General features: G+C 44.0%; 1 protein-coding gene across 1 annotated transcript; it reads left to right on the forward strand.

Annotated features, from left to right (window-relative positions):
* Nucleotides 1–5,976: 5,976 nt before the first annotated feature.
* Nucleotides 5,977–7,002, forward strand: LOC107373922 (odorant receptor 131-2-like). Its single transcript, XM_015942069.3, has one exon. The coding sequence runs from the start codon at nt 5,977–5,979 to the stop codon at nt 6,934–6,936; it is 960 nt and encodes a 319-aa protein (XP_015797555.1). The 3' UTR covers nt 6,937–7,002.
* Nucleotides 7,003–16,968: the final 9,966 nt, after the last annotated feature.

Here is a 16,968-nt window from a genome sequence, read left to right on the forward strand (position 1 = left end):
TAATCAAAGTACTTTATTTGTGATTAAAATTATTAAGCAAAACAGATGTTGATCAACAATAATCAAGTGAATGATCTGTGAAATAAATATGTCATGAATTATGTTTAATGAAAACAGGACTACGGCACAGACATACTGATCCTCATCTCCATAGAAACGCATGACACATTGTTCCAACCAATCAGAGCTTTCGGCTGCCGCAGGAGAATCTGGTGTTGACTTCAAGTGTCCAATCCACTTTACTGAAACTTATCAACAATTCAGAGATATAAAACAAGGCAACGCCATTTTTAAGTGAGTTCCATTTTGACTTCAGTTCTATTCACCGTCATCCTAAAGAAAAGCGCAGCCTGGCCAGATGTGTTTTCTTCTTTAAACTAAGAACTGTGAAACGGGAGATTTTCGTCGTTTAACAACCAGACGACGTCCTTTCAAAATAAGAGCACCTTCTAACGCCGCCGAACGGTACCGGGGTCGACCCTCCAGACGGGCTTTGAAACGTTGTGATCGCTGCACCGACAGCTCCAGCGTACATCCGAGGTCTCCAGACCTGGCATTTCCTGATCTACCTGGGAGACCCCCACTGGGTACGTACACGGCAAAATAGCGGCTCATGTCATCACTTTATAAGCCTCGTGATATCTAGTCATAACAAAGACGACCAGATTCATTGACGTCAGCCTAGAGAATCTGAACCAGACACACACACACACACACACACACACGCACCAACACAACATCCGAATCCATTTTCATTCATCACAGAGTTATTCCTGGTAGATTGTTTAGAATTTATAATTCAGAAATTAAAGATTCTCAAACGATCCCATCTCTCTCTCTTTTCTTGTCTCAAAGTCAATACAGAGTGTTTAATTAAACTCCCTGATGATAAAAACAGCCTATTCTTCTGTTTATAAAAAGTGAACTACTAACAGTGTATTAAAATACAACTTTAGATAGTTACATCACTTTGATTCCGTTACATGATTGAGATGGAGGGTTAAGTAGAGTTTAAAATTTCGAAAATAGTTTCTGTGTGTCAGTAGAGCTGAGAATTTTGTCAGTGTAGAAGGTTTTCTTTGCATCAGTGATGCCAGCAGAGAATGAAGACAGTAATGCCTGGAATTTTGATAGAGTGAGGACAGATCAACATTATGATCTGTAATCACTCCTTAACTGGCCAAAACTCCATTCCTGCAGGATACAATACAATCATCGGTAGAACCCGTCATATCTTCACTTCCAACAACCAGCTCAATTTATGTTCCAGTAACTTAATCTCAATGGTTATTCCCAAAGCTTGCACCTCATTTGGACGCCCCTCATTCCAGTTTGCTTTTTCCAACAACTGGAATGAGCTGCAAAAACCACTGAAGCTCACTACCTACATTCCATTATCTACTTTGAATAATTCATTGTTATCCTATAGTTTTTGATCAGTGTGCTTCTGAGTAGGGTTGGGCATCATTTGATTTTGAACGATTCTGATTCTAATTCCTTGTTTCGATTCCGGTTCCTATCGATTCCCGATTCCGATTCTTTCAAGACGTTCCATGTTTTAAATGAGCCAGCTAACCACAGGTCCTAAGTCTAGAAAGACTTGCAGCACAACAAGTGTGTTTGTTTCTGACCTGGAGACAGAGGTGAAAGAGAAAGGAAGAGACAAAAGGTGTGGGGGGTGTGGGGGGTGGGGGGGGTGCACAGAAATAAACAATAATGAAAAGGAGTCTGCTTCTAGACCTGCAGAAAGAGAAAAAAATAAACAAAAACAATAAAGGGACACAACAACAATACAGCAAGATCAAGCTATCACTGTGTCAACTTGATGAAGAAATATATAATCAACATTGTTTAACTGAACAATCACACGATAATAAATCACAGTGCATTTAGTGCCAAACATAGCCTTAAGACGTGTTGAATATGCCCAAGTACATACTTCTGAGAGCACCATGTGAGCACCTGTGTGTGTACAAGCACTTGTTTATGTAAGGTTTCTCTATAGGAGCATCCAATAGAGAGTGTGAGGGGCCACAGATCTGCCCCTAAAGATGTGCAGGAGACGGAGGGAGCTCCAAGTCCCAGAGATCCAGGAGTTGCCCCAGAGCACAGGAACCCAAGGAGACTGCGACCAGAAAAGGCCCTAACCCCCTCGAGAGGCACAGAGGACCGCCCCAGGGGGCCACAACCAGCAGCCGGCAGAGTCCCGGGAGATAGCCCACAGGCCCGCCCGCAGCCTCCCACCCCCTAACCGGCCGAGCCCGGGACCCAGGGGTGACCACCCCCGCCGGGGACCCAGCAGAGCCCAGGGACCCAGACCCCACCAAGCAGCCACCGGGATTGGTCAGGTGAGGCCAAAAATCTTAAACTTCCTGACCCGGGAGTCATGATCCAGGCAGACCAAGGCACCGCACTTCACACCAGGTGTGGCAGGGAGAGGGGAGACGAAGATCTATATCATCAAAAGAAGTCCCAGGAGAAGGGCGGAGTCAAAGGCCCCACCAGACTTATACAGTCATACACAAACACAGTCACACACTCCCTCCCTCATGCTCACACATACACATACAACCTAAGACTTACAAAGATGCATGCCGGACACCCACTCATGCCCTCCATACACACCCTATTCACTCTGGTCCCGGTACTGCTGCACATGGGGTACAACCATTATCGGTTCCCAGATTTCGACCCTTTCTGCTGGGGTGCTGATGAGCAGGCTCCCCCGCCCAAAGCTGAGCACAGCAACCCACCACCCCAGACCCCAATCGGACGACCGGACCTCCCTACTAGCCTCCAGCCCCAGGAAGCTAAGCGACAACAGAGGTGTGCTAAGACCCCTAGTCTCCCTCCGCCTGCTCCAATATGGTGTTAGTGAGTGTTGATGAGGTGTATTCCATGGCTGTGGTGAGCGGGCAGTGCAGGCATTGTCTGGCCTATGCCAGCTGATGCCACCACACCACCCCACTTGCACCCACAGCCCTCGGTGTCTAAGTGCAGTTTAAAATTGGAAGTGGGCACAGGCACTTGGGATGAGGCTGAGAAATCCCCCTGCCAACTGCCGTTGAATGTGCTCACTCCCAAGGCCCTAAGTGTGTGTTTGCGTGGAATATCGTTGGTGGAAGTGTTTAAGGTGCAAATAAAATTGGGGGGCAGGTTGCCACAGGAATGCGGAAATGGGGTCCATACCCGCACCCCCCAAGGTCCTATGTGCATGTTTGTGTGATGACGTGAGGGAGTAGGAGAGAAATGTGTGGGGATGGGGAGGAATGGCTGGTTGGGCTTAGCCCTCCAGGGAGGCAGCTCCCCCACTAGCCCCAATAGGCACATCTGTTGTCAAAATGCCACCCAGGGCATGGAGACCCCAGCCCATCCTGCCAGGGCCCAAAGCAGCAGCATCACAGAGCCTCATGGAGTCCAAGGGCACCAACCCAGCCCCACCCCAGCAGAATATCTACACTCATCCCTGCGCATAAAAAATGGCGCTGGAGTGACGGCAGCCTTTCCAAGTAGCTCTGCAACACCGGACTTTTTTCTTTTTTCTTTTTTTTTTCTTTTTTCAGACTAGGATTTTAACCTTAGTTTCATTTCATAAGTACTTGACCAGCGTGTGGGGCAGTCATTCACAACAGTTAGGCCGCACTCATCCAAAATCTTCTGTGTTGCGACTGATGACTTGCGAAAAAGTTTCACGATTGATCGGACTTTGTTCAAGACTCTGTTGATTCTTTCCTCCTTGTTTATCATGTGGACAACAAGCTGCAGCGTATGGACGACACATGGCATCCTGTACATGCCAAGGTCTTGACACTGCAGGTTTTCTGTCTCCTTGGAATCACTTTCACTTAGGATGGATCATCTGGATCATCGGAGCTGGAATCTTCATCTTCTGGAGCACTATGTTTGAATGCTGCCACCATATTGCTACCATTGTCTATTATTACGGTGAGAACTTTCTCATTTAGGATCCCCCATTCTTGCTTGCACTTTTCCACACAAGCCTTAATGGACTGGGCAGTGTGTGGATGGTCAAGTTGTTCAAGAGCTAGCAGTAAGTGCTCTGGTTTTTGTTGTTCAACACAGAAAAAGCAGCAACTTGTGCCAAGGAATGATGCTGTCAGTCCCTTTTTAGTCCACAGATCAGTCCCAATACATACTTTTCTGGCACTAGACAGTCTTTTCTTGAATGTAGCTTTTTTGTTTTCATAGTGTTTTTCAATTAGATTACTTATCTTGGTTTTCTTTGGCACAGTAAATTTCTTATCCAAACTTTCCATCATCAGAATAAAATCCTCATCTTCTACTGTTGTGACCGGCAATCCTGTACATCCAATCCATGTAGCGATAGCCTCTTCTTTAATTTGTTGTTCTTTGGCATAACTCTTGTACTTTGTAGTACTTGTAAATGCATCCTCAATGTTGTGGTTGGACATTTTTGCCTTTTTGGTAGCTGGTTGGCCACCATCAGCAATGGTTTTCTGCAACTGCAAAAAAATAAAAATACACAATTAAAACATTGACTTTCTAACAATGATTTACCTGTTGCTTTTTGAGATTTCATACATTTTATATATATATATATATATAATTATAAAACGAACCGGTAAAACATCTTTGCGGGCTCGGGACTCGGATCATGTCAGTGCAAACCAGACATTGTGAAAATTATAAACTGCCAACAGCATGCTTCACTTTACTGGTCTAGTCCTGGTTTAGAGCACACGTGCAGCGAGCGGCTGCGACCCAAAAAGTACCAGAACCACTCACGGCGCATGCGCAATCATGCATCAACACTGCTCGCCCGCTATTTCCCTAATAACACACATTATAGTCGTGAAAATACGGTACTTCTGAATTTTTATCCCAACATGAAAGTTGATACAGTTTTATTTGCCTGTATATTACTTTTCGGGTCGTCACATGTACAACATTTAAGTGGATTTGCCTTCGGAGAAAATGGCGAAGTGGCCATTCTGTAGATGCCTCTTCAGATTCGTTGTGTTCTTTCCTCGGAATGACAATCCACACTCTCGGCATGTAGTTTTGGTAGCAATGTTATCATAAGAAAAATGACTCAACACATCTCTTCTTTTTCGCCCAGCAGTTAACATTTTCCTCTACTCCTTCTTCTTATGCCGTCGATATATTCAGCGTGCTATGTTTAGCATACCGCCCCTCATACCTGCCCCTTTATACTATTCGGGGTCTGTCTTCTCTCACGTCCCACACGTTCACGGCACGCCATGCCCCTTGTCTTCTACTAAGTTCGCGTCTCACAGCAACACAATAGTCACACCGCACCATAGAGTGCCATGTAGAAAAGCGTCATCGTCGATTTTCGTCTCGTCTTTCTTTCGTTGACTAAAAGTTTCACTCAATTTAATTATCGTCTTTGTCTTTTTCCAAGCTTTTATTTTGAAATTTTGTTTCATTTTCGTCTGTAAATATATTTTCGTGACGAAAAAAAGACGAAAATATTTTGTCAACAAAATTAACACTGTTTTATGGAATATTACAAATTATTAATGCCTTTATATTTTGAAAATGTATTAAAAGTAACCACCTACAAAACATTACACCTATATATGTGTATAGAATTATAACTGGTTGAAAGTAAGGATAACAATTTCTTAACTTTCCTCAAAGATTGTAAGAAATCCACACTGAGTGACTATACAGCACAGTCATAAACAGAAGAGAGGTTGCATCACCTATCACTGATCTGGTAAACGTTGGTAAACATGTCACATGAGCAGGTTTCCAGGGGAAAGAACATAAATTCATAGGTGAAGTCAGGGAAACCCTGCAGACCAACTCTGCCCTGGTGAAAGTCTGAGGGCTTATGCTATCTTACTGGTCGTCTTATTCTTATTAAACTGGTTGAATTTTATCTACAAATGTTGAAGTTAACCACTTGCTTTTGTTTGTACTTATATAAACAGGCTTACATTCTACACATTTTAAACAATTTCTGCAATGTCAAATGTGTCTGATTCTTACTCCAATAACACTGATGTATTGTTGTATCAGAGTTTACTGGAAAGAGTGGTCCTCTGTGGTTTTTCCACGGTTCCAGCCTGTGTGTTTCTCTGCATTAATGGGACCATGTTATTTACTCTGAGAAGCAAACCAGTGTTTCGTGACACCTGCCGTTATATTCTTCTGTATAACCTCCTACTTGCAGACACTGCTCAGCTGGTAGTGAGTCAGCTTCTCTTTCTACTTGCTGTTTGTAGAGTAAGACTGACATATTCTGCATGTGGTACCATCACTACAATTGTCAATCTCACAGCAGGAATCTCTCCTCTCACACTGGTAGTGATGTCACTGGAGAGATATGTAGCTGTGTGCTTCCCACTGAGGCATGCCTCCATCATCACTACCAGAAACACAGCAGTGGCTATTATCGCAAGCTGGGCTATTAGTTCCATTAACAATTTAACTCGGGGTGTTTTTTTATTGGAATATTCTTTTGAAAATATGAGTAACCTCCTGATGAAAGACTATTGCACTGATATTGCTTGGTTTCCAAGTTCTTTGCGAGATTACTATGATAAAGCTTACACTTGTTTTGTATTTGTTTCAGCTGGTTTGGCAGTAATTTATTCCTACACTGGAGTTGTAGTAGCAGCCAGATCAGCTTCTACAGACAAAGCATCAGCTCATAAGGCCCGTAAGACACTGCTACTACATCTGATACAGCTAGGCCTCAGTCTGTCCTCAATGATTTATTACCCTCTGCTCATAGCTCTTGCAAGAACTGTTTCACGATTAGTTTTTGTATGGGTCCAGGATGTTTTTTATGTGGTCTTTGTCATTTTACCCAGATGTCTGAGCTCACTACTTTATGGTCTGAGAGATCAGACCATCAGACCTGTGCTACTGCATTACCTGTGTTGTCACCTCAGATTCCCAGTTGAACCTGGCCTTGGCTGAAAAAAATATCAGGATTTGAATACTGTTTTCATTAGCATGCTTGGCTGTGTTACTGGAGTATGAAAGTGATATGTATATTTGTCTTAGCAGCATATGGCAGTATTACACACTTTCAACAGAAAATCATTTTAAAATATTTATCTCTGACAACCATAAAAAAACTCTTGAAAAATAATTTAAATTCTTGCTATTTCAACTTTTCCAAAATGTTGCTTTTAGTTTTGTGAGAATTGTTTTGTCAAAGCACTCGATTAAATCTTTATTGAAGTGTGGCTTGAAAATGTACTTTTTCTTGGAATCTACTTTTTAGCACATTTCAGAACAGTATATGTTTTTATTTTATTATTTGTTTCCATTAACGGCTTTTTAATTGATGTAGTTCTGTTTTGTAGATATAGAATCAAATAGTGGATTGTGTGTAACAATGCCCAGAAACTGTCACTGAGAACGTTTGTCAAAAAGATTTTTTTTAGAATAAAAGGCTAAAAATAGTAATATTTTTCTGGTATGTATACTAAAGTATGTTTGCGTTACTTAAAAAAAAACTATTGCACAATATGTAATCTTTCACCATGAGTAACTGCTTTCACCTGGGGTGGGGGGTCACAGGGATCATATGTGGCATATGGACCTGTGTCCATATGTCACAAGGCCTGGGGCAGGTGACACCTTGTCAGTCATTCATATATAGGTAAAATTAATGCTCCTTTTCCTTACTGAACTTGGCAGAGCTCGGCTAAAGTTAACTCAGCTCAGTGTGGATTGTTTTTCCAAGTCAAACATATATTTCTCAAGAGGATGTGCTTGATAACATTTGTGATGTGATCTGTATGTTAGGGGTTGCATGACTTAATTTTTTTCAAAGTCGACTGTCAAGTAATGAAAATCGAGTCCACTTGGACTAGTCGTTGATGACGTCACACACCTGAAGCGGCTAAAACTGACAATAGGTGACCAAGCTTTTTTTCTGACACAGGGGTGGGGTGGGGTGTTTGTGTGTGTGTGTGTGTGTGTGTGGGGGGGGGGGGTATTAGTTCACTGGAGTTTTTGACAATTAAAATTGCGCCCACATTTTCTAAGTTAAACACATCTCTTTTAACAACGGTAGTTTCTGCATCTTGCTTCAGCCCCCTCCCCCTGCACAGCGGCCGCAACCTCACTGATGCGCCTGCAGCCTCTCCGAGTTCCTGCTGCTCTAAACATTAAAATAATAATTTCATTTTCTGTTCCTCACTTCTGATTACCTGCAACGGTGTCTGTTTGTTGCAACCACCAGGTACAAAAATGAACTTGTTTTATTTGACTATTTTTCTGTCCTGTCTATGTTTATTATCTTCCTGCATCTCCTCTCAATCCTAAAGAAAAACTGCTTCATGGCTTCATATATATTCACCTTTTGAGTTACCTTTGAACTGCAGTTCTAAAAGATTCACCGACCACAAAAACAGCAGGGTGCGCGCTGCTTGCTGGCCGCACCAGTGAGGTGCGTCACCGGAGGACAAAACAGGTGATGTGCTCCGCTCCACGCATCAGGCACAAATAAAAGACAGAAAACATAAAAGGAAATGAGCCGACATAAACGATCGCGTGCATGGCCAGATTAACACTTTGTTGTACCCTAGGCAACAATATTCAAGGGCCCCATCATCACGACCTGAGGATCACCATAATATGGTCACATACAGACTATTTTACTGTAATATGCAGTAAATATACTCAATACTTGAATACCTGACATCACGTAACCCGCTCAGGGTAACCTTTGACCCACCTCATGTGGACTGACCAATGAGGAGAGGGTCTTAACTTGAGGCCCTCTCTTCATTGGTCAGTCTGCATGAGACTGACTCTCAACTGACGTTCAGAGTAGAGCCCTGCACTGAAGCCCTAGGCCCTCGGGTCGGCCCGGCCCGACGGCCCTCGGGCCGGGCTTCGGGCCTACGACTGTGTAATTACCTCGGACACGGGCCGGGCCGGGCGCCTTTATTTTTAATCGAATTCATAAAAAAAAACTGAAACACTTGAACGCAGCAGCACCTGCCAGCTTCTCACACACCGGCACCCGTAGATTTCTCCCTCGCTTTTACACAAGGGACTTCCCCAACTCCCACCACAAACATGGAGGACATAAAGAGAAAGATTGCAAAAGGCGAATTAAAGAGCGTCAACAACACGAAGGGAAAAGCTCCGTTCTTCAAAATGAGCCAACCGGGTTTGCTCAGTGTGTTTTATGCAAAGCTGTTCTGTCATATGACAGCAAAAAAACAGGTTCATCCCATCTCCAGAGACATTTTCAACGTTCATGCGGCAGCGGCGGATCCGGCAGCGGTGACAGACAGCAGAGTGTGAGCGATTTTTTCTTTTTTGCAAAACCACCACCAGAAAGGGTGAAGTCGGAGGTCGCAAATAAATGTGTGAACTTCTGTTGCATGGACATTCGGCCATTTGAAACGGTTGCAGTTGAGGAGATAAAAGAGGTGATGTCACTCATAAATATTGGCATGACTACAAATATGTGGACGGATGATTTCCGTAAAATGAGCTACATGGCTATCACATGTCACTATGTAACACCAACATTTAAACTCAAGAGCAAGCTACTCACCACAACATGCTTCCCAAACCATGCAAAAACAGGAGATAATATCCGAAAAGAGCTTCAGCAGCAGTTGGTCACAGTCCTCGGCTTTGATGCATCCGTTATGAACAACGTTGTCTGGGTAACCGACCAGGGCGCAAACGTGCTGGCTGCTCTCCGTCCATACAGGCACCTGGCTTGTCAAGATCACCTGTACAACACAGTCCTCCGACATGCCTTAAACACAGATGAGCTGGCTGAAGTAGTCCCAGAGGTAGCGGAGACCCTGTTGGCGGCCAAGGCTTTAGTTCGCTACCTGAAACAGTCAGGCCTCGCCTCTCAGCTGCCAAAAACCGTCAAACAAATGGCAGAGACAAGATACAGCACAGTCTTCCTCACACTGGAGTCAATTCAGTCAGTCCATGCAGAGCTGCAGGAGCTTCTTCAGAGCCGTGATGAGAGCGCACGATTGCGCAATGTCTCCCCAGATGTTCTTGCCTTCCTTGTGGAATTTCTGCGCCCATTTAACAACGCGCAAAAGGAGCTAGAAGGAGACATATACCCGACACTTCACCTCGCTGTTCTCTGGGCCAGCATGCTGAAAAGCCACTGCCAGCCAGACGTGGCTGATACTCCTTCCCAGGCTGTCATCCGCCAGCGGCACCTCGACTGGTTAACAAAAAAAATCGAAATCCAGCCACTGCATAAAATTGCCATTTTTTTATGGCCAAAGTTCAACCAACTGCGGATGTTTACTCCCACTGAGAGGGCCGACATCCAGCAACATGTGAGAATCCTGATAAACCGCTTCAGAGAGGGGGAGGTTGCTGCAGCGCGTCGGCAGGAGCAGGCTACAGGACAATCAGGTATTTTTGTTTTATTAGCATGCTAATGTAGCTATATATTGGCCTAAATTAGTCTAATTTTGTTATGATTTTACGCAGATGGTTCAAGCGCAGCAGCTGCTGATCCTGCACCAAAGAGGAGAGCGCTGGAAGAGTTTGAGAACGCGTGGGAAAATGTCAGAGAAGAGAGTGAGGATGCTGATGAAGTCCAGTTCTACCTCACCCTCAACCCCACCATGGAAACTGATGGAAGGGATCTTCTGAGCTGGTGGAAGCAACACGAGACCTTATTGCCTTTACTGGCACGTCTAACCCGCATGGTCTTCAGTGTCCCGGCCAGCAGTAGCAGCAGTGAGCGCGCTTTTAGCGCAGCTGGAAGAGCGATAGAGGAAAGGAGGACTGGACTTGCCCCTGAAACTGTGGATGCCATTCTTTTCCTGCATGATGCCAAATAAACTGTTCCTCTTGTTGTGTTCAGAAAATGGAGGACTTTTGCCATGTTAAGGGGCTCAACCTTTGTTAAATTGGACGTAATGCTGTTCTTAAAGGCTTGTTCTTATAATTTTATTGCCATGTTCATTATGCCATTAAAAGCTCAGTTAAGGTCTGTGTGGTTTATAAATGCGCCTATATAAACGATTTATCAAACTGCTGATTGAAACATGTGCCCCTATTCTAATATGCCATTTTATGCCCACTTTGATATGTCAGAAACCATTCCTTCATTCTCATGAAAATGGCAGCATTCTATTTTTCTGAGAATAAATTTGCTCTGCAGTTAAAAACATACAGCATTCATTGCTGGTTTTTTTCTAACTGGAGAGCGCATTTTCAGAGCGGCAGATTAAATTTACAAATGCTTTGATAATTGGGGGCGTTTATTTAATCTGACGCTCTGAAAATGCGCTCTGCAGTTAGGAAATTAGAATGCTGCTTTTTTTCTAATTGCACAAGAGCGCATTTTCAGAGCAGATTTAATTTACAAACGCTATAATTAATTGGGGGCGTTTATTTAATCTGCCGCTCTGAAAATGCGCTCTGTTAGAAAAAAACTGCATTGAATGCTGTTTTTCTTTTATTTATTTATTTATTTTACTGCATAACGCTTTTCACAGATAATTAGAATGCTGAGCATTCTATCACGCTAAAACATTATGAAAGGTTAAAAAAAAAAGTCGGGCTCGGCCTCGGGCCGGGCCAGAGAATCCTGAAAACCTTCTCGGGCCGGGTCGGGCTGGGGCTCCACCCCCTCGGGCCGGGCCGGACACGGGCTCAGATTTTAGGCCCGTGCAGGGCTCTAGTTCAGAGTCGTAGGCAGCGAAGCGTCTCTGTGCAGCGCAAAAGCCCGGGTGGACAGTTTGTTCATAGGGTGACCATATTTTCATTTCCAAACAAGAGGACAGGGGATCTGTGCCTATGACGTCACACTATGGCAACGCCACACAAACAACGCTGGAACCCATTTTTATGTAAGAACTAAATTTATATCAGATTCTGCCAATAAAAGGGCTCTAAAACAATTTATATGTAAATATTTAGCATATTTATTGCAAAATCTTATTTTTCTGCTTTAGTGCTGCAACAAGGTTTTATTAATAATAAATTATTATACCTTTTGTTTTACTACAGCATCGGTACGCTTCCTGTGCACATATTATTAAGGATGCTTGTTTCAGCTGTGAGATTAGACGATAGGGTCAATGAAAAAATAAGTTGTCACACACTCCATGGAAACTTTCAGAGAATCCACAAATAGTGGCTTTCAGATGGTTTTGTTACTTTTAGCAGGTTTAGAAAAGCAGCAGATGAGACAGCATGTCTGATAATTTAGTTTTTCATCTGATAATATTAGAACATGTCAATAATGTCTGAGGAGCTTTTATAAACACTGTATAACTAACACTACTGGAGAGGGTATGGATTACACAGAGGCTTCTGGGGAGCCCAGTTGGGGGGGTGGGGGGGGGGGGGGGCGGGGGGCATTTTGCCTTGGCCCCCAAAATGTCTTGAAACGGCCCTGGGTGTGTGACTGAGTGTTGAAGGTGATCTGAATTGTATCAGATGTATAAATATTGCATGTGTACAACTTATTGTTTTATACAGGTAAAAACGTGTAGTGGAGATAAATCTACCTACATTTTACATTTCAACACTTTGTTTTGTTTTCTTGTTTTTATTGAACTATTTCTGTCTCTCATCTTCCTGCATCTCCTCTAAACTCTCCAGAAAATCTGCTGCCTGGGTTCTTACTTTTTCACCTCATCAGTCACTTCTGAGCAGATCAAAGGGATCTCCTGACCGTAAAGCGGAGAGCGCGTTTCGATGCGTCAGTGAGGTGAAATCACCGCAGCACAGGTGATGAGCTCCGCAGTGGCAGAGCGCTTCAGGCGCAAATAAGACAGAAAGTAGAGAACATGTGCGGACATGAACGATCGTGTGCTAATTACAGATTTTTGGATGCGCCACTTTGAGAATGGACCGTGCGCTGGAAGCAGCAGCCTGGAGCGCTGCGCATCAACGCGCTGTGCCACTCTCTGTGCTCTCTGCTCAAAAGAGTCCATAAATGATGTAATATCGGTAGAAACGTTTTTCCGGCTCCCCTGGATGTGTAGGATATCCAACTCCCCCATAATTCGATCCCTGCTCCTGGATGAAAAGCCGGACATTTTCATCAATACAAGAACCCCCAGTCCGGACGCCCGGACAGAGAGTGAAAAGTGGAAAACCGGACGTACGGTCACCCTAGTTTAATATAAAGCGGTAGATTACAGATAGGCCTACAGTATTTTGCTCATGCCCTTGCTGCCCTTTAGAGCTCATGGGCCCTGGGCAATTGCCCAGTTGCCCATATGGTTAATCCGGCCTTGATCACGTGTTAAATTTGTTTTTGAGGTGGCGACACCTAATTTGATAATGTTACTGTGGCCGTGCTCGGGACGCAGATGTCTGGAGCGCGTCAACGATCAGAGCTTTGCATACGCAAGCTGGTTAAGATTAGGATGGGGGTGAGGGGAAGGTTAAATTGCAAGGCGGTTAAGGTCACAATTCAGTCAAATATCCGTTTTACGGCGGGCGTCAGATACTGACGCTCTGGCACAGCGCGTCGCCTCCCAACGCACAGGGGCTCGTCACCTGCTGTCTTTTCCGAGGACTGCATCTTGTCGGTCATTATCACGTGACAGCGACTAGTCGATGAGAGGCATAAAAAGTCACCAAAGAGCAATGAAGTCGACTAGTTGATACAACCCCTACTGTATGCCACAAAAAAGTACAACATAGCACAACAATGACAGTGATGTTAAATGTTCTGCTTAGTTGCGGTCAGACTCTGAACTCGGAAAACAGCTGGGACAGCAGAAAGTTCTGGAGGTCCCTACAATTGTCATGGTCTTCAGTCATCCTGCCTCTCTACATTGCTGTGCCCCACCTAACTATGCTCACCTGTTGCTTGTCTACTCATGATTGTCTGTCTAATCATCTCCACCTGTGTCCTTCAGGATATAAGCTTCCTCCAGCCACTACTCTGTGCCAGATTATCTGAAGCTCTTGCAGATGAAATCCAGCCTTTACCAAGCCAAGCCCTTCTACATTTTTTGACCCTGTTTCTGCTCCCAGGACTCCTGCCCTTGCCTGCTAAACTCCACAGACCTGGATCTCCGGGCTATCGACCCCTGCCTCCTCTCTGATTCCTCTCTGCCTGATGCACCTTGGTGCGTTCCTGATATCTGACCCCCGTGTACCCACCTGGACTGTACTCATGACCATGCCCCCTGGATTGTCCTCCCATGGTGAGAGATTGCTAACCATCCGCTCTGTTTACGTTCTTGTGCTGCTCGTCAGGAAGCTCTCAGCAGTCCAGCAAACAGTTCCTGTGCTCAGCATCTGGGACAGAGCAATAAATCCTCACAAATAAAGAACTAATACTGCTTCATTCTGATGTTGGCTGAATTTTTGGGTCCGATTCACTCAAGGTTTTGGTTCTGACAACATTACCCACTGCTAAACAGATAAAAATCTGCAGCATGTGATTACATTGTTCAAAGTAATTAAAAGATATGCCTAAAACACTGCCACATCTGCCTGTTAGGCAGGAGTACTGCAATTTTTTCTTAAGCCAGGACCTACTCAGTGACTCAAAAAATTTGCGTCCAATTGAACCACATGTCCATTGGTAACGGGTACTGGGTTGCAGGCGAATTTTCAGTACCTGCTTTATATTTATGTATTTAGCAGATGTTTGTGTCCAAAGCGACTTACAAGTAATAATGAAGCCAGCAGGTTGCCCTTGAGGCTGTAACAACAAACACTAATCAGTAAATCCAAGGTGGCAGTGAGGCAGCTTAGGGAATCATAAAGGGAAGTGAACAAGGAGTGGACAGTAAAGTGGGGGACGGGTGCAAGGAGGCTCCTAATTGAGAAGATGCTCTCTTAAGAGCTGGGTCTTCAGGAGTTTCTTGAAAATCGACAAGGAGATCCCTGATCTAGTAGTGCTCAGTGGCAGGCACTTGCAGGGGTGGAGGGTGCTTGAGACCCTGCCCCTTTTGTCCGAAGTGCCCAAAGTGCCCTTTTTCCGGTCGTTCGTCAGATTTTACCGTACAAAACTGTTATACTGTGATACAAATCGGGCACTAGGACCATGCGGAGGCAGCCGCCTCAAGCTGAAGGCTATTTTCCCTTAGACCCTCCTACAAGCTCACTGATTGGCTCTGCCGCATCATACTAACGTGTGATTGGTTGTCCTTTCTGTCGCTCTACCTTGTAGCCATGGAGACGACAGACCGGTGTTTTCCCTGCGGACAGGAGTCTGCGTTCATCTAACTGTAAGTTTTTTTCTGCCTGCTTCACGTCAGCTGGATAGATTTTAATACCAGAGCTTTTGTTTACGTGCGTTTGAGTCCGTGGTTAGTGTGTGTGGAGCAGAGTCAGGTAGCTGCATGTCTGGGACAGAAAATGAGACTTCTCCTGAAGTGTTGAAGAAACTCACAAAGAATCACGGGTTTCTCACTCTCCGGGTCATAACTTCTGAATTACTAATCGAATAAAAATAATTCAAACGGTGTCTAAAAGTACATAAAACAAGCTTTCCAACGAGGTATTACATGATGTAATTCATGTTACTAGCGTACATGGAGCTGGCTTCATAGAGAAAAGATTAAAGTTTTTGATCAGCTAAAGAGAGTGCAAGCAGACGTAATATTGTTACAAGAGACTCATAGATCTGCCACATCTGCAGATGAACTTAAAACACCTGAGTTTCCCAGCATGTTCTCTGCCTGCTATAACTCTAGGCAAAGAGGTGTAGCTATTTTAATACACAAAAATATCAATTTCACAGTATTGGACACAGTCTCTGATCCAGAGGGTAGATTTATAATGTTAAAAATATCTGTACAGAACCAAAGATTATGTATTGTCAGCATTTACTGTCCAAATATTGATGACCCTTCATTCTTTCATAATTTTTTCTCTGTACTCTCCGAACACTTGGACTGTCCACTTATACGTGGAGGTGATTTTAATTTTTGGATGAACTCTTTAACAGACAGGCTCAGTACAGCTGGGACTCAGCGCAATTGGCAATCCACTAATATAGTTAAACAGTACATGAGTGATTATGGGCTTTTTGATGCATGGCGATCTCTTCATCCTAACCGTAGAGAGTGTACTTTTTTTTGCACGTCCATCACTCTCATTCACATTTGGATTATTTTCTAGTCAGCAGCTTGTTGGGTATTTTTATAATTGTAACTTTTTGAGGCCTAAAAGATGCCCATTTTGTGTTATTTACACTTCATGAATCTCTGTGTTTTCCAACTGTGGCTGTTCATGAAAGGTTGAGCAAGGATGTTGATTGTGGGTTTCCAACTGAAAACTGTACCTCTGTAACCTGAGAAGGCCCCGCCTTCTCCTCCATCCTTTGTGAATAAAGCCCCTGACGAACTGGGAGCACATGGGAGTGATGGGGGAAAAGCCTCGGAGGAGGTTTTTCCCTGCGTTAACTCTCCTTTATTTTGGGGACTCAGGATAAAATGTCTTCCATGTTGTCAAGAGTGTTTATTTCAGGTTCCAGGGTTATGGAGATTAAATATTACCTAACATTTGATTACCTAACATCTTGGTGGAGAATGTGGGCATGCAGAGCTGGTGAGCTGAAGGCTTTCCCCAGGAACAGAGGGGGGCTGGTTAGCTCCATGGATGGGTTTCCGCCCAGCTCTCGCATGACGATTCATGGACATTACGAATAATCTACTCTCTCTCTCTGTGTGTCGTCCTTTAAGGTAATATGGGATAAATGAAAAATTACCTATCACAGCTCATTGTTGGCTGACATTTCAGACACTGAGATACACCCATAGTTGTCAGCAACCACGCTCCGGTTTCTTTAACTCTGGTAAACAAGAAGACAATCCCACCAAGCAAAAACTGGAGGTTTAATACATCACTGCTTAAAGATGAAGGTTTTATAGATTTTTTTAAAAGGAGTGGGCTTTATATTTAGAACATAATGACCTGCCTGGAACAACAGCATCTATTCTCTGGGAGGCAGGAAAAGCAGTGATGAGAGGTAAAATAATCTCTTTCTCATCACATAAGAAAAAACAGAAAACA

The sequence above is a fragment of the Nothobranchius furzeri genome, chromosome 10 (assembly GCF_043380555.1).
Source record: "Nothobranchius furzeri strain GRZ-AD chromosome 10, NfurGRZ-RIMD1, whole genome shotgun sequence".
Classification (NCBI taxonomy): domain Eukaryota; kingdom Metazoa; phylum Chordata; class Actinopteri; order Cyprinodontiformes; family Nothobranchiidae; genus Nothobranchius; species Nothobranchius furzeri.